Source organism: Pelophylax lessonae (genome assembly GCF_965119305.1).
Source record: "Pelophylax lessonae genome assembly, chromosome: 7".
Taxonomy (NCBI): Eukaryota; Metazoa; Chordata; class Amphibia; order Anura; family Ranidae; genus Pelophylax; species Pelophylax lessonae.
The window spans coordinates 74,976,223-74,998,400 of NC_138774.1; the positions used below are offsets into that span (position 1 = coordinate 74,976,223).

Sequence of the window (22,178 nt, forward strand, 5' to 3'; positions counted from 1 at the left end):
AAACTGGAAAAATTGGGCGTGCAAAATTATTCAGCCCATTTACAGCAAACTCTCTCCAGAAGTTCAGTGAGGATCTCTGAATGATCCAATGTTAACCTAAATGACTAATGATGATAAAAATAATCCACCTGTGTGTAATCAAGTCTCAGTATAAATGCACCTGCACTGTGATAGTCTCAGAGATCCGTTTAAAGCGCAGAGAGCATCATGAAGAACAAGGAACACACCAGGCAGGTCCAAGATACTGTTGTGGAGAAGTTTAAAGCCGGATTTGGATACAAAAAGATTTCCCAAGCTTTAAACATCCCAAGGAGCACTGTGCAAGCGATAATATGGAAATGGAAGGAGTATCAGACCACTGCAAATCTACGAAGACATGGCCGTCCCTCTAAACTTTCAGCTCATACAAGAAGACTGATCAGAGATGCAGCCAAGAGGCCCATGATCACTCTGGATGAGCTGCAGAGATCTACAGCTGAGGTGGGAGACTCTGTCCATAGGACAACAATCAGTCGTATACTGCACAAATCTGGCCTTTATGGAAGAGTGGCAAGAAGAAAGCCATTTCTTAAAGATATCCATAAAAAATGTCGTTTAAAGTTTGCCACAAGCCACCTGGGACACACACCAAACATGTGGAAGAAGGTGCTCTAGTCAGATGAAACCAAAATCAAACTTTTTGGCAACAATGCAAAACGTTACGTTTGGCGTAAAAGCAACACCGCTCATCACCCTGAACACACCATCCCCACTGTCAAACATGGTGGTGGCAGCATCGTGGTTTGGGCCTGCTTTTCTTCAGCAGGGACAGGGAAGATGGTTAAAATTGATGGGAAGATGGATGGAGCCAAATACAGGACCATTCTGGAAGAAAACCTGATGGAGTCTGCAAAAGACCTGAGGCTGGGACGGAGAGTTGTCTTCCAACAAGACAATAATCCAAAACATAAAGCAAAATCTACAATGGAATGGTACACAAACAAACATATCCAGGTGTTAGAATGGCCAAGTCAAAGTCCAGACCTGAATCCAATCGAGAATCTGTGGAAAGAACTGAAAACTGTTGTTCACAAACGCTCTCCATCCAACCTCACTGAGGTCGAGCTGTTTTGCAAGGAGGAATGGGCAAAAATTTCAGTCTCTCGATGTGCAAAACTGATAGAGACATACCCCAAGCGACTTACAACTGTAATCGCAGCAAAAGGTGGCGCTACAAAGTATTAACTTAAGGGGGCTGAATAATTTTGCATGCCCAATTTTTCTGTTTTTTATTTGTTAAAAAAGTTTGAAATATCCAATAAATTTCGTTCCACTTCATGATTGTGTCCCACTTGTTGTTGATTCTTCACAAAAAATTACAGTTTTATATCTTCATGTTTGAAGCCTGAAATGTGGCAAAGGGTCGCAAAGTTCAAGGGGACCGAATACTTTCACAAGGCACTGTACATCCTGCCATTTACAGGACAGAGAGAAGGGCTCTAAAATAAGCAGCCTGAAACATAAGCATTATTTTACAAAACGGAGGACTGTACACTAATATACTGAGGAAGCTATAATGGGTAGGGATTTTTTGGAAATTGTCATTAAATGGCGAACCAACCAACTACAGCCCCAATATTTCCCAGATCATGCACACTAAAATATTTACATATTCTGAACAAGCAGTAAAAGCAAACCCTCATTCATCTCAGTATCTGTAAGCACTGTGGATAAATCAATTTTCAAAGTGTATATTGCAAACACTTTAGAGTCTTTGTTGTGATCTTAGCACATTAAAACTAGCTAAAGACGTTGGGGGTGGCATTTTTGAAAGAGTGTCTCCTGGTTGTTATGAATATGTAAGTTGTTAAATGTCTATGGTCTGGGTACAGACGCACTTTAGGTAGGACAAAACTTTAACACAAATCTCATGTTCTCACCTGCTGATACCTCTCCAATAGCTGTTTCTGCTGTGGCAGGGTGTTAGACAACGTCAAAGCCTGGAACTGGCTGGGGGTCATCTGAAAGGTACGGTGCTGCTCCTGGGGTTTATTAGATGTCTGGAACTGCACAGGGAATGAGTGGGTCTGGGAGGAATCAGAGGTGGGAGGCGTGGCCTGAAGGGAAATTGGGATACCTGGCCGGGTTTCAGACTGGGAGGTGCTCAGCTGTACTTGAAGCTGAATATGCTGCTGAGGGGACGAGAGGGCTTGAGACATTTCAGCGGACAGTTGCTGATGAGGCGGGAAAGGTGTCTGTACCTGAGGCTGAGAAGGAGGACGTAGAGGGTGCTGTGAAGAACCGTGAGGCGAAGAGGAGATTTGGTTCTGGATGACGAACAGACTCTGCATTTGAGGAGTGCAGGATCGGGAGAGGGGCTCGGAGGGAGGGCGAGGAATACTCTGAGGTTGAGAGGGGGGCCGAGAATGAGGACGAGAGGGTGGCCGAGACAGAGGCTGTGGCTGGGAAGGAGGACGTGACTGGTGGGGGGACTGCATCTGTGAGTGGTGGGAGGCCTGCAGCTGTGGGCTGGGTGGGTGAGGTAGTGTGTGGGAAGGCGAGGCTCCTGGAAGCTTCTGTTGTCCGGTGGGAATCTAGATGAGAGAATAGAACATTAGAAGACCTCTATGTACACCAATGACTATGCCAGAGACTGAACATACACCACCATGTGCTTCCAGACATTCACTGCTACAATTTAGCTTACTACTAACCTGTGAGCACACCTTAGGATTAATAGTGCTGCTAAATGAAACCAAGCACTAATACAGCATGATGACAACATTTCTCACATCACAATATAATTTCCAGGGATTCATCACTTTATCAAGAATTGGATAAAAATACACAAATCCAGTACAAAGAGAGAAGAGCCTCTAGAGGTAAAACAGGAGTTGCTTAAATGTGTGTTTATTAGCGTACTTTATACCTTGAAAATAAACTGCAACAATAAAGTATTGAATATTTTAATGGTTTTTAAAAAAGGAACAATACGTTTGGAAAAGTCAGCAGGTTTAGAGGAAGCCATTCCAGTAAAATTATTCAGTAACCTGTTGGTTAAATACAGGATTCACAGGAATGGAGTTTGATATACCTTTAACAAAACTAATAAGGACTTTCACCAGGTCTCTGACCTTTACTGCACCCACTTTCCAATTATTGCTTCCCTAGGATATTCATCACTATGGCCAGCAATGCTTTCTCTATACTGCTATAAAAGGTAAGCAAAGCTGTGAATATTTACCAAGTAATGAGTGCTATGCATACTTAAAGCAGAGCCCCATCCAAGAGGGGAAGTTTCGCTTTACAGCCTCCTAAAAACAAAAAATACTCCGCTTTAAGCTGGAAATCCCCATTCGATTTTCGGCTGGTGGCCCTGCAGAAAAATCGAAGTCGCCGTGCAGAAAATTGTTGGACGATCAGCGGCTGCATCCAATCAGACACAGATGTTGTTCAGTTATTCTGACAGCAACTGCTGGCAGCTGGCAGAATACAATAGCCCAGCAGGGGAAATTCATCAATCTGTTCTGTATAGCATGTATGGAGGAATCTGAATGAAAAAATGTAATTTATGGCCAGCTTTAGACTGCAACACAAATGTGCACACTTGGACAAAGGACCACAGCAAGAAGGCTTACTATACTATAGGACCGGGGCATCTGGACTTTCCAAACAAAGGGCCACTTTATGGTCCTTTAGACTTTGGGAGGGCCAGAGTAAATAGTAAAGCAATTACATCGCACCTGTGGTCAGGAGGAGGAGAAATAGGGCCCCATCATTGGTATTAATGGGAGGAATAGTGCCTAACCATTGGTGTCAGTGGAAGAAATGATCCTTCAACATTGCCTTCAGTGGGAGGCATAGTGCCCCATCATTGGTGTCAGTGGGAGGAATAGTGCCCCATCATTGGTGTCAGTGGGAGGAATAGTGCCCCATCATTGGTGTCAGTGGGAGGAATAGTGCCCCATCATCGGTGTCAGTGGGAGGAATAGTGCCCCATCATCGGTGTCAGTGGGAGTGTAGCTAAATGCTGCCGATCAATGGCTCCTGTGGTAATAAGCACTACAGTACAGGAACTATGCCCCACTGTAGGTGTCAGTGAAAGGAATTCTGCCTCATTGCTGGTATCAGTGGAAGGAATAGTACCTCATATCAGAGTGAAAAATAGTCCCCCAAAGGGCTGGATAAAGACAAGCCAAGGGCTGCATTCAGCCCCCGAGCCTTAGTTTGGAGATCGCAGCCATAGGAGACGGCCTTATTCAGCTGTATGAGGAATATTTCAATATATTCAGTCTCTAGAAGAGTATGGGCGACCGCTTCTTACAATGCTGGATCAAATGTTCAATAACATGGATTACATCAACTGCAGCCAGAGTTTTCTGGAATAGGGTGGGGAAGGGTTACAACCTTATTCTGTGTCCCCATTGTGAAGATTTCCCTTTACTTCCTATTTAAAGGCCCCCCACACCTGGTGTCACATTTTAAAATCAGTAATTATTCATTCATTCACAGCTGCAGATGGCTTGTATTTCTCCATGAACGGTGAGGGCGCTGATGAGAACTCTTGTAGTTCATTGATACTTCCTCCAGCTTTGTAACTGAAAGCCCATGGGGGCCTAAAGCTAGGGGCCATGTCTGCAGGATCCTGACACTGCACCCGCAATCCACTGATCATGGGTGCAATTGCTTTGCAGGCTCCTGGGTGAAAAAATAATAAACGCACATTATTTTTATTTATTTGCAAAAATATGTGCATTTATTATTTTTTCCCCAAAAGAACTCAGCCTTTAAAAAGGATGTCAAAGAAGCCAGAAAAAAGGGGAAATCCCCTAATGGGCACACAGCAATAAAAAAAAGACATTCAGTAATAGAGTGAGGAAGGTTTAGAACCTCTATCAGGATTAATGCCCGTGTTCCCCCAGGAGGAAGGTTTCCTCCTGCCTAGGTAACATGTGTCAGGAAGAATAGCGTGTGAAGCAAATTCTCTAGTCTATAGGGACATATATAACATTTGAAAATCAGACATAAAAATGTTACTCCTTCAGGCAACTGAAGTTACCCCTTGCAGTGGGGCTTTGCCTGCACTGCAAGAACTCAGAGAAATGGATTTTACGTTAAGTACAAAAATCCCATTTTCTCTTTCGTTCATTGACAGACACAGCGCTCCATAAATCATAACTAGTGGGACATCCATAAGCAGTGCCAAAAGGAAAATGAGGGTTGGGGAAAATAACTCAAGGTTAAAGAGCCCTTAACCAGGACACAGGAGCCCCTGAAAAATAAAAAAGTTTAAAGAAAAAACACCCCTCAAGAGGGAACAGAACAGCCTGCAAAAATTTGTGGCGAAAAGAAGCATCCGCAGATGCCAAAGTATCTACCTTATAGAATTTTGTTAAGTTATGCACCGGTGACCAATTGGCCGCCTTGCAAACTTGCGATATTGAAGCCTGATAATGGAAGGCCCACGAAGCACTCAGCACCCGAGTAGAATGCACCGTGACAGGGAAAGGTGGAACCTGACCTTTAATGGAATAGGCCTGAGTCACCGTCTGTCTGATCCATCTGGAGATGGTAGCCGAAGTGGCCAGCCCTTTTCTTGGTCTGTCCGTAACCACAAAAAGCGAGTGACCTCCGAAAGGAGTCTGTAGCTGCCAGATACACCCGAATCGCACGAACCACATCCAAGGTATGCAAAGCAAATTCCTTGGGATGAGCCGGCTTGGGACACACAAGGAAGGCAACACAATGTCCACATTCAAATGTAAGTCAGAGACAACTGATGGACAGGGACGAAGAACCACTTTATCCTTATGGGCCACTAAATAGGGACTGCGACAGGATAATGTTGCCAATTCTGATACCCTGTGGGCCAAGGTAATAGCCACCAAGAATGTCACCTTCTGGGATAACATAGGCAAGGGAATCTTCTGAATATTATCAAATGGAAGTTTCTGGAGAACCAAAAGTACTAAATTTAAATCCCATGGTGGCAAAAAGACCGTACAGGTGGAGCCACATGCCGGACCCCCCAAATGAAGGTATTAACTAAATTGTGCGTGGCTAGGGGTCACTGAAAGAAGATTGCCAAGGCAGACACCTAGCCCTTGATGGTATTCAAGGCCCAACTTCTGATCAACATCCTGCTGAAGAAAGGTTAAGATCCAAGCCACAGAAAAGGTTCGAGATGAGCGCCAATCGACTCACACCAAGGAATGTACGCTTTCCACGTACGATATCTTGCTGGAAAACGACTTCCTTGCCTTCACCATAGTAGGGATCACTGATCCAGACAAACCTCTATCCCTCAGTACCTGGCTTTCAATAGCGAAGCCATTAAAACCAGCAACTGTAAAGTAGGGAGATAGATCAGCCCTTGGGACAACTGGTCTTCTCTGAAAGGAAGCCCCCAAGGGACGTTTACAGTTATCAGGATGAATGGAAGATCCTCAATCTTAATTCGTCGCAGGAACTGCGTTAGAAGCCTTAACGGAGGATGATACTGGCCTTACAGTGGTCCTTGGACGCCTGCGAACTTCAGTATCCTTCCTTGGGGCCGAACCTGCTAAGGGCGATGCATGCAAGACTGTGCAAACAGAACTGTCTTGAAGGTGAATACCACCAGACTCAGAACCTGTATACAAAATAGGAAAGAGAACTATCTGTGTGACAGCAGTCGATGAATCACGGCCTGTGGTCCAGTTTTGGTCAGGAAAAGAATCAGACCTAAGTATATCAATTCCCTGGACAGGGATAGGGGGGACCTTAGGTAGTTCAGACATCACCTGAACCTTTGCATGAAATAAATCCACACAAGTAGACTCAGGACCTAAAAAAAAAACCTGAAAAAGGACAAGCTTTGTCCCCCTTTCTGGGTACCCCCAAAAGAAAAATTGTCGCAGATCTCCTTGACGCTCACCAAAGAAGTCCCCAGGACCAGAACCAGTGAAGCTTTCCCTCCACCCACATATAATAGGTGAGGGTAGACCTTCATGCTGAAGGAGTCTTGTCTGCTGGTCTGGAGAAGCTAGCTCTAGGCTTACCCAACCAAGGTTGCTTGGAACCTCCCAGGGAAGATCTATTTCCCTTATTCTCTATCCCAGAAGCACAAAATAATTTTCTATGGGCTGAGGAGGAGGGCCCCCGTCTGCGGCGAGGCTCCTTCCCTTTGCTTGACTGTGGCAGGAAGGTAATCTCTTCCTCCCTGTGATACACCTAATGATGTCATCCAAGGTAGACCTAAACAAGCGATTGCCTTGAAAGGGCAGATCAATAAGAGCTTTCTTAGAGGCTTGGTCTGCGGACCTCCCAAACCACAGCACGCGTCTAATCACCATTGCTGAAACAGAAAATCTGGACAGCACAGGAGATGTATCCAAAGCTGCATCATAGATAAACTGCAACCCATGGACCAACTGGTCCGCTAAATCAACATAAGCAGCAGGGGCCTGGCGGAAAAGCTTGGCCCATTCAGTTAGGGTCTGAGAACCCAGGGCTGAGGCAAAGACTGGCCGCAATGTCGAAGCAGCCATAGTAAACATGCTGCGCGCCACACCCTCCACTTTCTTGTCGGCCGGGTCCTTAAAGGACGGGGATTCCTCTACTGGGATCATGGTTGCTTTATTCAACCTGGAAATAGGAGGATCCACCACTGGTGGACTAGCCCACCTTTTTAAAAAGGGACTCCTCAAAAGGGTAACATACAGCCAAAACGTTTGGGGACCACAAAGGCTAATATTGGTTGTTCCCATCCCTTACAGGAAAACCTGTCAAAATAAGGCACATAAGGAAACACCTTTGGAGTACAATGTAACTTGTGCGTACCAAACGACAAGCCACGTCCGTGCTACATCAGCCACATCCTTTATTTTTAAAGTCTCATGCACTGCAGTAATTAGTGCGTTTACCAGCTCTTTTTCATTCGCTGCTGCGATCATGGAGGAATCATCCTCACTATCGGATGGATCAGGGGGTGTGATATTAAATCCACCTGGACGGGCCGCATCCATGGTGGCATCAGGCTCAGAATCAGAAGAGACAGCCTGAGCAGGGGAAGGTGGGGGATGCTTCCTCCTGGGCCTTTGCCCACTCGTCACTTCCAACTGGGACACTAAGGACTGCAGACCTGCCGTCAGTGCAACCATGGGAAGCTGGGGTTCCGAGGTACCTGCCACCTCCATGAGGGGGTCAGTGGGGGAGATGTGACCAGAGGCGCCATAAAGGAAAGGAGGCCCTTGCAGTACAAAAACGATCTTTTGGCACCACTAATGGATCCCCTCAAGGCTCAGGGTACCTATCAGCAGTTTAACTCGCGGGCCAGCCTCTGTCCGTGGGGCTATGTCACGACCGACTTAGCGCGTAGCTACGGTCTGCATACGCTCGCTGGCTGGGCGGACTACTGGATCTAGATTATTCATCCCGTCGCCCAGCCCGGCAGTTGATTGCAGATCCCCCGAAAACAAAAAAAAATAAGAAAGGAGAAAATTGCATAGACCAGAGATCCCAGCCAGGAGCCTAGGTCCTTACTCCTGACTAGACAGATTAAAACTGATTACCTAGAGCAGAGGGGGGCATTATATACCAGCTGAGGACAGTCCATGGGGGTAGACAGGTGTTTTTTGTTCTGCCTAGTCCTACTCCTGGAGGAGGCAATATAACCCACTAGTTATGAATTATGGAGAGCTTTGTCCGTCGATCAACAAAAGAGAAAAACGTTTTGGCAGCAGTCAGGCTTTAAAGCAAACCTGTACTAATCCCCTGAAACTAACCTCATCTGGTATGTAACAGCAGACATCTTTAGATCCAATGCATTATTTTCTGGAAATGTTAAATTCAGCGCTGGGATTCTGTGCATTGCCCTGCTCTCCCCTCAAGCTTTGCTATTGTTCATTGAAACTACCTATAACAATAGCAGTGCACAGGAGGGGCAGGCCAAACCACTGACCTTATATGCAAAGTCCGTATTTGCATAATACAAGTACCTCTGGTTTCAGTGCTCCTTAGTTGCCTTAAAAGATGATAAATCTATATGTAGGAACGCAGTGGTGCTTGCTCTGACATGCCAAATGCTTTTTATTAACTTCTGGATCAGTACAGGTTCACCTAACACACCTGTTCCACCACACCCATTTACCCACCAAAGATCTCATTGATGTGAGCCAAGGAGCCGTGTTTGTACATGCAGCTTATTGCTCTGTACTTTTCCTGCAGAACAAGCTTTTAAATATGGTTTCACTTTTGCGACCTATTTCTATGGAGAAAAAGATGTAATTCAAACGTATTAAAAGTTAAAGCAGTACTGCTATTGGCGTGTGCATGGACCAATCCCTGTGTATTCAGTGTCTTGAAAAATCAACCTGCCTGCATGCATTTCCTTTCCATTTCGCCCTCATTTACACTGAACATGGGATTGAAATCGTGCAAGTTCAGCTGAACTCGCACAGTTTCAAACCCACATTTTAGTGTGAGTTTGGGGGGCGATGTGAAAGACATCTGTGAGGGTTCATGTACAGAGGTCAATTGAAATCACCCCCGAAAGACACCAATAGTACCATTAGGACAGCGTCGTTGCTGGTAATAGGCTGCGATTTCACATGTCAAATCGCGCCAATGTGAACTGGGGCTAAAGGCCTCATTCACACGGGCATACAGATACATACACCTGTGCAAATAGCCGTCTTCATCTGTCCGAGATACACAGGTGTTACATGCAGGCAGCCTGTTAAAATCAAGGACAGGCCGCTGGCTGCATGGACATTTACAAGCATGCCAGAGGAACAGATCGAGATGCAGTCAGACTGACTGTGCTCTGATCCGTGCATTGGACTCGTATGGATGTGCACTCCGGGATGCATGTGGAGGTTCATGCAGTTGGTGGCCTGTCAATTAATTCAACAGGCTGCCTGCATGGCCCTGCAAGAAACATCTGTGCATCCCGGGTGGCTGAACCAAGATTGGTACATCCATGTGAATGAGGCCTTAGGCTACATTCACACATCAGCTAAGCTATTCAGGCATTTTCCATTGAAGACTATGGGGACAAAAATGCTCAAATCTGCCTGAAAAGTAGCTCATGTACTTTTTTGTGCTACAGGCGACAAAATGCTCAAATGTGAACAGGAGCCATTGAAATGAATGGGATTTTGCATTTCTGAGTGTCGAGCTTCAAGCCGAAAAATGCTCAAGTGTGAACATGGTCTCAAGGCAGATGTAGAAGACAAATATTTATAACCGACACAAATAATGTAGTGTAACAAAAATTTAAATTTAAGTGCCAATAAAAGTCAGGAGGACAATCAAACACGTTTTGAGGGTCCAAAAATCAGGCCCTTTATCAAGGCTTGATTGAACACACTGTGAAAAAATATATAATGATAAAATATATCTAGAATAATCCGCGCTTTAAAATAATGTGTAAGTTCAAAAGGAAGCGGACAGCAAATTCCGATATTGACAATCAGAAAAAGTGATAAAGATTTGCATGAGGCACTTATACAAATCAATCAGTTTCTGCAATGAGGTGCAATCCAAGCTGCTTACCAGATGGAAAGAGGTAAAAAGGCCTGTCATCAGATAATATTCAATGTCGGTTTTCCTTGATATCAAACGGATCCACTCCGTAAGCAGCTTGGATCGCACCTCATTGCAGAAACTGATTGATTTGTATAAGCATCGCATGCAAATCTTTTCTATGGGCATGCATTTCCCTGGTCAGAGGGCTTTGCAGGCTGAGAACCCCTGTTTTAGGCCATTTACATAGTATTAAATCAGTCCCTGTAAGACCTCTAAATCAAACCATGTAGACCTGTAAAAGTGTTACTTAACTGTAGCAGAGAAAAAATTGGATTTTTGACTTACCGTAAAATCCTTTTCTCTTAAGTTCATTGACGGACGCAGTTCTCTCTGATTCATATCAGTAGGGTAATACTGCCCCCTACAGGAGTAGGACACTAGGCAGAAAAAAGTTCTGGCTACGCCTATGGGCAGTCCCGGTGGGTACACCCTCTCTCTTCCTGCATAGGATGCCAGTTTTAATCTTCCTAGTTTTCTGCCTACTCCTGTAGGGGGCAGTATTACTACTACTGATATGAATCAGAGAGAACTGCGTCCGTCAATGAACGATAGAGACAAGCAGAGCTGTGCTATGCAGCCAACCTGTGCAAATATCATGGCTGAATGGGCAGAAATTCAAATAATCCAGTAGTTAAAAGAAGGTCCCATATAAGTATTTTGGTTCCCCGGAGTTCTGCATCAAAAGAACCCTTATCTGCACAGAAAGGGCAGTGCGGTGACCTTTGTCTAGCAGATTGTAAGCTCATATGAGCAGGGCCCCCTTAACCCTCTTGTATTTTATTGTATTGTAGCTGTACGGTCTTACTTCATTTTGTAAAGCGCTGCGCAAACTGTTGGCGCCATATAAATCCTGTAGAACAGTGGTCCTCAACTCCGGTTCTCGGGGCCCACTAACACAGTGGTCCTCAACTCCAGTCCTCAGGGCCCACTAACAGGCCAGATTTTAAGTATTACCTTGGGGAGATGCAGACTAGAGTCCTGCAATCACTGAGCAGCAAATTATATCACCTGGGATGTACAGTGGGTACGGAAAGTATTCAGACCCCCTTAAATTTTTCACTCTTTGTTATATTGCAGCCATTTGCTAAAATCATTTAAGTTCATTCTTCTTCCTCATGAATGTACACATAGCACCCCATACTGACAGAAAAACACAGAATTGTTGACATTGTTGCAGATTTATTAAAAAAGAAAAACTGAAATATCACATGGTCCTAAGTATTCAGACCCTTTGCTGTGACACTCATATATTTAACTCAGGTGCTTTCCATTTCTTCTGATCATCCTTGAGATGGTTCTACACCTTCATTTGAGTCCAGCTGTGTTTGATTATACTGATTGGACTTGATTAGGAAAGCCACACACCTGTCTATATAAGACCTTCCAGATCACAATGCATGTCAGAGCAAATGAGAATCATGAGGTCAAAGGAACTGCCTGAAGAGCTCAGAGACAGAATTGTGGCAAGGCACAGATCTGGCCAAGGTTACAAAAAGATTTCTGCTGCACTTAAGGTTCCTAAGAGCACAGTGGCCTCCATAATCCTCAAATGGAAGATGTTTGGGACGACCAGAACCCTTCCTAGAGCTGGCCGTCTGGCCAAACTGAGCTATCGGGGGAGAAGAGCCATGGTGAGAGAGGTAAAGAAGAACCCAAAGATCACTGTGGCTGAGCTCCAGAGATGCAGTCAGGAGATGGGAGAAAGTTGTAGAAAGTCAACCATCACTGCAGCCCTCCACCAGTCGGGGCTTTATGGCAGAGTGGCCCGACGGAAGCCTCTCCTCAGTGTAAGGCACATGAAAGCCCGCATGGAGTTTGCTAAAAAAACATCTGAAGGACTCCAAGATGGTGAGAAATAAGATTCCCTGGTCTGATGAGACCAAAATAGAACTTTTTGGCCTTAATTCTAAGCGGTATGTGTGGAGAAAACCAGGCACTGCTCATCACCTGTCCAATACAGTCCCAACAGTGAAGCATGGTGGTGGCAGCATCATGCTGTGGGGGTGTTTTTCAGCTGCAGGGACAGGACGCACGACTGGTTGCAATCGAGGGAAAGATGAATGCGGCCAAGTACAGGGATATCCTGGACAAAAACCTTCTCCAGAGTGCTCTGGACCTCAGACTGGGCCGAAGGTTTACCTTCCAACAAGACAATGACCCTAAGCACACAGCTAAAATAACGAAGGAGTGGCTTCACAACAACTCCGTGACTGTTCTTGAATGGCTCAGCCAGAGCCCTGACTTAAACCCAGTTGAGCATCTCTGGAGAGACCTAAAAATGGCTGTCCACCAACGTTTATCATCCAACCTGACAGAACTGGAGAGGATCTGCAAGGAGGAATGGCAGAGGATCCCCAAATCCAGGTGTGAAAGACTTGTTGCATCTTTCCCAAAAAGACTCCTGGCTGTATTAGATCAAAAGGGGGCTTCTACTAAATACTGAGCAAAGGGTCCGAATACTTAGGACCATGTGATATTTCAGTTTTTCTTTTTTAATAAATCTGCAACAATGTCAACAATTCTGTGTTTTTCTGTCAGTATGGGGTGCTATGTGTACATTCATGAGGAAGAAGAATGAACCTAAATGATTTTAGCAAATGGCTGCAATATAACAAAGAGTGAAAAATTTAAGGGGGTCTGAATACTTTCTGTACCCACTGTATTTCAGTTATCTTGGAAACCTGGCCTGTTAGTGGGCCCTGAGGACCAGGGTTGGGGACAGGCCAGGTTTGCAAGATAACTAAATTACATCACAGGTGATCTCATTTGCTGCTCAGTGATTGCAGTATTCTAGTCTGCATCTCCCTAAGGTAATACTTAAAATCTGGCCTGTTAGTGTGCCCTGAGGACCGGAGTTGAGGACCACTGCTGTAGAATAATAGAAGGACAGCACTAACTTGTGTGAATGAGGCCCATGTAGGTCTCTTATAAACAAATCCTGATTTACTCTAGAGGCTCTTATAAGCAACTTCAATATATTCTCTGTACAAATACCAGGAACATTTAACTATTTCTGCAATAATTCAAGCTTTATCCAGCAGCACAGTTAAACACAGGACACAGGAAGGGAAGCATTTCACAAGAACACACGCAGTGTACAAGGAAGGTTAAGGATTAGGATGAAATTAATCAGAGAGCAGCAGCAGCGTTTGAGGGAGAAATTAGTAACAGTACAAAATAAAGAGCAAGCGAGAGCCAGCAGAAGAGAAAGAGGGACCCCTGAATGCCAGCCGCAGTGTAGGGGGTACGTGGAGCTTCCTACATGTACCACTATTCTCTAACCCTAGTAAACAGCGGTTGAGAAAACTCAAAAACCCTATCAATGTGGCCAAATCAAAAAATCTGCACCAAGCTGGACATCCAGCCTGGGAGCTTAAAAAAAAAAAAAAAAAAAAAAAAAAAAAAATGTGACACTTCAGGTCACTGTAAACTTAGCATGCCAAGAAAAATTTACCATTGTAGTCTACTGGGAGAAAAGTCAGACACAGCTGCTCTAGGGTTATAGTGCATGCAGCTTGTTTATTCTGAGCTTATCTTTTGTTTCTGCCAATACACTATACATTTCCCTTTAAAATACTGGACTACTGATATTATCTATCATAAATGTTGTTAAAAATCATTAAAAAACTTTAATATTTGTTTAGCGGAACACCAATTTAATTGAATTGAGAAATCTTACACCCCCATGCTCAAGAAATTACATGAGCAGGTTTGTGAAAAAGCATAGCGGGGTTTCAATAAATTATACAGCATTAAGCTTTATAACACAATTCGTTCAATATTTTAAGTTGTTCATCTCCAGCTTAATAAATGGCCTCTTCGTTATTATTATTCAAAGTAAAGAAAAAAATTTAAGTTACCTGGATTTAACTAAAGAGGCTACGTGTGCTACCTACTGTACATGCAAACATGAAGGCCATTAAAGCTGAACTCCAGGAATGCTAAAAGGCTCCCTGGCAGTGGGGCTGCCCAGATCTACAAGGGTTAAATGCTCATTCAGGGGGCATTTTTATTTACCCAATCCTGCGCTCATGCATTAACCTCCGGATTAAAAAACTGGTCTCTGCAGCCTCTTCTCCCCTTTGCTCCGGCAGTTACAGGCTCTATGACATCACCAAGACCAATGTAGAGCCCACAGCCATGCATTGGACTGCAGGACACGGAGGGGCAGTCCACTGCTGGAGCATAGGGGAGCAGGGAAGAGCGCCAGCTCCTGGGGGAATGGAGGTAAGTAGCTTTTTGTGGCCCCCCTAGATCTAAAACAAGCACTTAACCCTTGCAGTACGGGGGCAGCACAACTACAAGGGAGCATTTTTCTTCTCCTGGGAGATGGGCTTTAAGCTATTTTTAGGATACTTTGCCTTGGGGTAAAAACATCAGACAGACCCTGGTTATTGTATTAGCTACGGCACTGCACTGGGGTTGCACAGGAATTAGAGGGGAAATCTGCCACCACACGGTTACGGGGGGAAGAAGACTAGAGGGAGAGCCACAGGAAAGTTTTGGGTGAAAGCAGACTTAGTTGAGGATAGTGGCTACCTGGCAGGACATAGCCTGCTGTGATTGGCTGGCAGTGAAATGAGGTAAGTGTCCTTTGGATTCCGGTGTTGTATGGTTCTGGGCCAGGTCGCGGTTGGACTGGGCTGTGGAGCCGACACTGCTGCTCACTATGACGGAGGCGGGTACGCTACTGCTGCTGGAGGTGCTGCTGCTCAAAGTGCTGCCGGAAACGGCTATGCTGTAGATTGGCATTGTGAGGTGTGGGGCTGCCGAGGTTTGAACCAGGCTGCTTTCCTGATGAGATTTCAACGCTGCTTCGTATAACTGCTGCTGCTGTTCCTTCTGCAATGGCCAACACCGGCAACCGTCTGTTAAATACTCACTCATACAAAACTTCATATAAGCATGATTCATGACAACTTGGGAAAAAGAACATAGAACTGGACAAAGAAAATTAAACAGTAGGCCCATTTCTAAAACCTGAAGGAAGAGAAAATGTATTCGCTTTGCCCCTAGCCAACAGATGCTGTTATTTCCAGACTGAAGGTAAGAACAATCAAAACTGAAATCTGATTGGTTACTTTTGGCAACACAAACAATTCTCCCATTCTTAAAGCCCCAACTCCGGGCAAACAAAAAGCTTTCCCATGCAGTAGAGCTGTGCCAGTACTGCATTGGTTAACTGTCCCCTTTTGTCTAGGATTGGAGAAAGCTTGTACTCACCCGAGTCCCCACTACACTTGCAAGCGGAACTCCCCCCTCCAGCCAGCAGTAGACTGTTCCTGACTTCCTCTCATCCAGAGAAGGTCTATGGGCATGAGGCACTAGACCGCGGGGGGAAGCAGAAACCACAGGAGCCAGGCTTATGCAGGGAGGATCGGAGGATTAGGATATCTCCATGCTCCTATCCACTAGACCAGGGGTGTCCAAACTAATGCCCTCCAACTGTTGCGGAACTACGCGTCCCATGAGGCATTGTAAATCTCTGACATTCACAGACATAACTGGGCATGATGGGAATTGTAGTACCTGAACAGCTGGAGGGCCATAGTTTGGACACCCCTGCACTAGACAAAAACAAGCAGCTTACTCGTGCAGCGTGGGCACAGCACCACTGCATAGGAAAACTTTTTTTTTGCCTGGATTTTAGCTTAAGAGATCCTGTCATCAACCTAAAAAATTACAGATTTTTAAAATGCTTACCTGCAGTGTTTTTCTGTTCCATAAATGATTTTGTATTTACTTGCAATGTGCAATTGAGCTTTTTAGAAAAATTGACAAGTCAGTTCCCTAGCACAGCCCCCTCTGCCCTTCCCTTTATGTCCCTATATAACAATATTTTATGTAGATAGGGGTGGAGTGAAGGGGAATAATATAATGTGTCACTTAAGTGACAGCTCAGTCTGCTGGGGCTGCTGACATTGCATGTAAGATGGCAGCACCCAGCAGCAATCTCAGGACCACACAAAGGAAGGGTTTTACAGTTAAATAACATGCTTGGAAGGAAGACCTTAAATTGCACATAATGTACGATCTTATGGAAATATTTTTGCTGAATGGTCTGGTAACAAATGAAGTGACAAGTACACAGACTTCAGGGGCTTGGGAACGTATGCAAGGAAGCCTTCAAAAGCAGAAATTACTACTGGGGTATAGCAAGCAGGCCTATAAGAAAATGCTTCATCTGTTGGGTTTTGAAGGCAACTGTATAGGATAAAGGTATGGGAGCTGCCATTGCTAGCTTATTAATGCAACTAATGGTGCTGTCATCCATATCCTTTTTTTATTGAGAAAAAGTATGCAGCCAGTGAAGTTAGGAATCCTAATCTAGTGTGTTACTTGTTCTTGGTCAGTAACACACTAATCCAGCCTTTTTCAACCTTTTTACCCTAGAGGAACCCTTGAAACAAATTTTTAGGTCTTGGGTAACCCTTGGTAAGATTAGTCCATTGGAGATCAATGGGAAAATGCCCCTTACCATTATTAATTGTAGGCGGGAAGAATATTCCCTTACAGGTTGGCCAGAATTAAACCCTTGCAGTCATGTTGCTGGCTCTGCCAAATGGTGTTGAACCTTGAACTATGCAGATACCATCAAATGGGGTGTTAGCCAGAAATCAAGGAACACCTAGCCACCACTGAAGGAACCCCATGGTTCCACAGAACCCTGGTAGTGACATTGTTATTGTTTGCCTCTTTTAAAGCAGAGTTCGACCCAAAAGTGGAACTTCCGCTTTAGGCAGTTCTAACCCCCTGACGTGCCTCATTTGGCATGTCATTTTTTTTTTTGGGGGGGGGGGGGGGGGGGGGGCAGGTACCTAGTTTTGACAGGTACCTGCTCCCATTTCCGCTCGGAGTGCCGCGGCGCCCTGAGCGGAAGTTCTCCTCTCCCCCTCCCTCCCTGCAATCTTCTGGGACATGTCAGAGGTCCCAGAAGATTGCCGGCCAATCACGATGCGTAGCGCAACTCGCGCATGCGCAGTGCGTACCCGGCTGTGAAGCCGACAACTTTCACAGCCGGGTGCCCACACCAGTGATGCCGGCACCGCAAACAGAGAGGGAGAAGAGCGAGGCTTCGGGCGGCCGCATCGCTGGACAGGTGAGTGTGTGTTTAGGCTGGAACTCCGCTTTAAGGGTAACTTCACATATAGCAAACTGACAGATTGCCACACTAGCCTTTTTAGTAATTAAGTGTTGACAAAAATCCACTTGCCAGTCATTTCCTAAAAGTAGAAAAAAAAAAAAACAAGCTTCACTATAAAGGAGCATTCTGTATTGGATGGTGCACAGATCTCTCCCAGATGTGTAATTTTGCGTTCATATGACTGGCCCACTTCTGTCCCCAAGGGTTCTTCTCAAAGTGGAACTGAACCCTCATTTTTACAGCCAAGGAAGCCTCCATCTTAGCCTATGTTTGATCTGCAGGTCCCGTGTTGCATGTGATTAGTTAAGACACCCGCCATTTGATGACTTGACAGTTCAATTGAGAACACAATCACCTGTGACAATTCCCAATCATGGCATGACTTGAATGTAATTTTTTAGGGAACCCATTAAATAAACGGGTTTAGTACAACACTGGAATTATTCATGGGACTAGGGAAGCAGATGTGATTGCAGGAAGTGAGTGCAAACCATGTGTGAGTTTTAGTATATAAAATGGCTTAAATAGCCAACACCCCAATGCGTGTAGCAGAGCAGACACAGATTTTATTTTTTCCTTAGCATAAGTGCAGTCACACTTTAAAACCACTTGCCAACCGCCGCAAGTACATACACTGCGGCGGTCAGCCCCGGCCAGGCAAAGTGACGTACCGGTACGTCACTAGCCTGTCACCGGCTTGTGAGCCAATAGCGGGCGAGCGAGCGAGCGCCCGCCCCCTAACAAGTCAGGGCGTGTGACCAGCAGACCCAATGTACGCCGGTCACTCGCGATCGTTTGCCGGGAAGGGAGAAAGGCAGGCGGCTAATGTAAACAAGCCGCCTGTCATTCTCCCCTGTGTAAAAATGGAGATCAGACGGTTCTACTATGTAGGACCGTTGATCTCTGTTTTTACACTAGTAGCCATGTCCCATCACAGTTAGTAACACGCCCCTAGGACACACTTAACCCCTCCCTCTCCAATACAGTTAACCCCTTCCCTGCCAGTGTCATTTTTACAGTAACAGTGCATATGTATAGCACTGATTACTGCAGTAATGTCACTGGAAACCTGAAAGTGTCAAAAATGTCAGTCAAGGGCCCGATCTGTTCTGCCACAATGTTACAGTCCCGCAAAAAAAAAAAAAAAAAAAAAAAAAAAAAATCGCAGATCGCCGCCATTACTTGTTAAAAAAAAAAAAAAAACACCAAAAATGACAAAAATCTTTCCCTTTGTTAGTAAACGCAATAACTTTTGCACAAACCAATCAAAATACGCTTTTTGCGATTTTTTTTTTACCAAACATATGTAGCATAAAAAAAATTGGCCGAAAATGTTAAAAAATTTTGATTTTTACATTTTTTTGGGGAATTTCATATAAAAAAATTTGAAAAATATTGTTATTTTTGCAAAATTTACGCTCTTTTTTTTGTTTATAGTGCATGATCAAAAAAAAAAAAAAAAAACTCACAGGTGATCAAATACCACCAAAAGAAAGCTCTGTTTGTGGGAAAAAAAGGACGTCAAATTCGTTTAGGTACAGCATCGCACGACCGCGCAATTGTCCGTTAAAGTCACGCAGTAAAAAAACGCAAAAAAAACCCTGGTCAGGAAGGGGGTAAAATCTTCCGGGGCTTAAGTGGGCAATGGAGGCTCCCACATTTACATTTTGTGACACCATCCACTTTTTTCTCCAGGCTTTGGCTAGAGTTGGGGAGGGTTAGAACCTTTCATTGCAATTGGTGTCTGTGCTCTATGGTTGGGATTTGAGGCATCATAAAGATGCTATACCACAGTAAGTGAGGAATTCTTTTTCAGGCCTGCCATGTAAAAATGGCATTTACTCAGAAATAGCTCTTACATAAACCACATAGTTCTATGGTTGGATAAGCAGTTTCCCCACTGAGCTCTTATGAGCACTAGAGGGCAGTATTCAGCACGTGCAAAGCTTCTCATCTACTACGGAGAAGGCCCTTGCACTGTCATACGAAGGGAATCCGCTTTGACATTATATAGTTTTGAAGGTTTAAAGCACTTCTATCCAAGTGTAAATTACCTATAGAGTTGTGCACAGTGTGCTGTACTAACACTTAAAGGGTCACTCCAGCCAAAATTATTATTTCACCTATTGGTGAAATGGACCACCCAGCTTACCAAATCTCTAGAACGCTCCTGTGAGTTCTCATGCTTTTCTCGCTACAATTTTTAGTCTACCTGCTACAAGCAGGCATAGTCTTGGTTCCTCACCTGCAATATCTGTAATGTAAACTAAAAAGTAAAGTGGCATTAATGACAGGTAAGCAGGGCTGGGAATCCCCTGCAGAAATCCTGAAACCCTGAGAAATGTAAAACAAATATAGGTTTTAAATGGGCCTACCCCTTAAATTTTAAACAAATAATAGCTAAAGACAAACGTTTTTTGTTCTGTTTTTTAGTTTTGGATAGAGTGGAGGGGGATTAGAATGCTTGTCAGTTTTTATTGCCGGCTATGCCCCTGTTACAGAGATTCACCCTCTCGATTTGTCCTGTTTACCTCTAGCATTGAAAGTAAAAGAAAATCTCAAATTTTGGGTTGTCCCCTGAAAAGTAATAAAACGGGAAATCTTCCAATGGGGGCACTAGTTCTGGTGACCTGGGGGTCCCCAAGGAATGCGCTTAATTTGCAGGGATTTCCTCTCCCTTCCTGTTTAGTCTATGGGACAGGAAGTGAAGGAAAATCTCCGCAATGGGGCATAGATGGCGAAAAAAAAAAAAAATCTTACATCCCCACCTCTTCCCGCCCCCATTCCCATCATACTTCCCATCATACTTCCCTTTCCTCCCCCTCCCCCCACTAATACCTGATACACCCAAATATTGATTCATATCAGCTATAACGCTCACTGACCCTCAACCATTCTGCTCCCCCTATTACCCACCTGTCTCTAAAGACAAAGAGAGGGTCTCCCCGCTTTAGCCACTCATATAACTACAAAGAAGACCTATCCCCACGCAGGGGGGGCCCTCTGTGATCTGGACACAGCTTGATCCCCCAGGGGGTGTCCGGAGCATGGGACGGATCCCCCCTTAGCGTGGTAAACTCACTGTAACCTTCTCTATGATCACGCTAGGTCTCACCCACAAGCATCAACCCCCCATATACTATAACTTTTGATTGTACCGTATTTTATATGCTATTTTCTTTTGGCTATGTTACATGTTTCAGGGCTCTTTCACACGGCCGCTCCGCTTGTCTGCAAATCATCCTATTTTTTGCGGATGATTTCCGGACATAATGTAAGTCTATGGCATTGCGGATGTCAGCGGAATACCATCTGCTGACATCCGATTTTCTTCCTTTCAGTTCTGTTCCGTTTTTTGGAACGGAACAGAACCCTATTTTTTCATCCGTTCAAAAAATGGAAAGGAAAGAAAATGGGATGTCAGCGGTGTCATCCGCTGACATCCGCAATCACATAGACTTACATTATGTCCGCATATCATCCGCAAACGGATGGGATGATATGCGGACATACGGAGCGGATAACACAAATGTCATCTGCTCCGTGGGAAAAAAAAAAAAGTCCCGCAGCGGAGCTTTCACACGGAGCGGCCGTGTGAAAGCGCCCTAAAATGTATTCTGCTTTGTATAGCCATTGTTCACCAGATGTTACTCACATGTTCGCGTTTATCGAAAATTCAATAAAAAGTTTTGAAAGAAAAAAAAAAATCTGACAGGGGTTATAACCCTCAATTGCTCTATCCAAAATGAACACTAAAGTTTTTCCTATAGTTCTACTTTAAACTGTCAATTTCGTTTTAGTGCCAAGGAACACTGCTGCGATGCGGGAACCCTGAGTCATGCAGGACCCTTTTTTTGGTCCACACCAGAATCCACTGCGGGTTCCTGCATCGCACCCGACTCGCAGGCAGTTCACACACATATGCCAACTGCTGGGAGTGTCAAAACAAAAGTTAATAACACCCCCAAGATTAGTTTGCATATTGCAGTGCGAGCTGTCAATTCGGACAGGTATCTGATCGCATAGGTGTGAACAAACCATCCGATCAGATTCTGGTGTGGACCAAAAAAAGGGTCCTGCACGACTTTGGTCCGAATGCAATATGAATTCCGCCATACAATCTGTATAGCTGAATTTGCATCGCACAGACATCGCGTGTGATTTGCACAACAGTGTGGTGCGATGTCTGGCACATGCGATGTCCGACATTGCTATAATGTGAACCGGCACTTAAGTGGAGAATGCTGCTTAAAAAGGAAAAGAAATCTATGAGCCGATTCCAGCAGGAAGTCTATTTCCTGTCCTCAGCACAGTGCTAATAGACAGTGAGGATTTCCACAGCTGGATCGTCTTAGATGTGGCTTGGGTGTAAGAAACCATAAAATGGTCTCAGTATGATTATTTTCTTTCAAATTAAAACATGAATATGAAGAAAGCATCTTTTACTCTAGCTGTGGGTTCCATCACAAATCACAAATGTATTGTT

At 44.6% G+C, this 22,178-nt stretch overlaps 1 protein-coding gene across 2 annotated transcripts in view; it reads right to left on the reverse strand.

The window, feature by feature from the left end:
• BICRA (BRD4 interacting chromatin remodeling complex associated protein) overlaps positions 1-22,178 on the reverse strand; it is a 173,119-nt gene that overhangs the window by 46,965 nt on the left and 103,976 nt on the right. The window contains exons 6-7 of one of the 2 annotated variants that reach the window (XM_082263384.1): positions 15,088-15,390; positions 1,920-2,573 (exon numbers count right to left, since the gene is read on the reverse strand). In XM_082263384.1, the coding sequence (XP_082119510.1) occupies positions 1,920-2,573; positions 15,088-15,390 (957 nt within the window). The remainder of the gene's footprint in view (positions 1-1,919; positions 2,574-15,087; positions 15,391-22,178) is intronic. The other variant, XM_082263385.1, reaches the window with a different exon arrangement.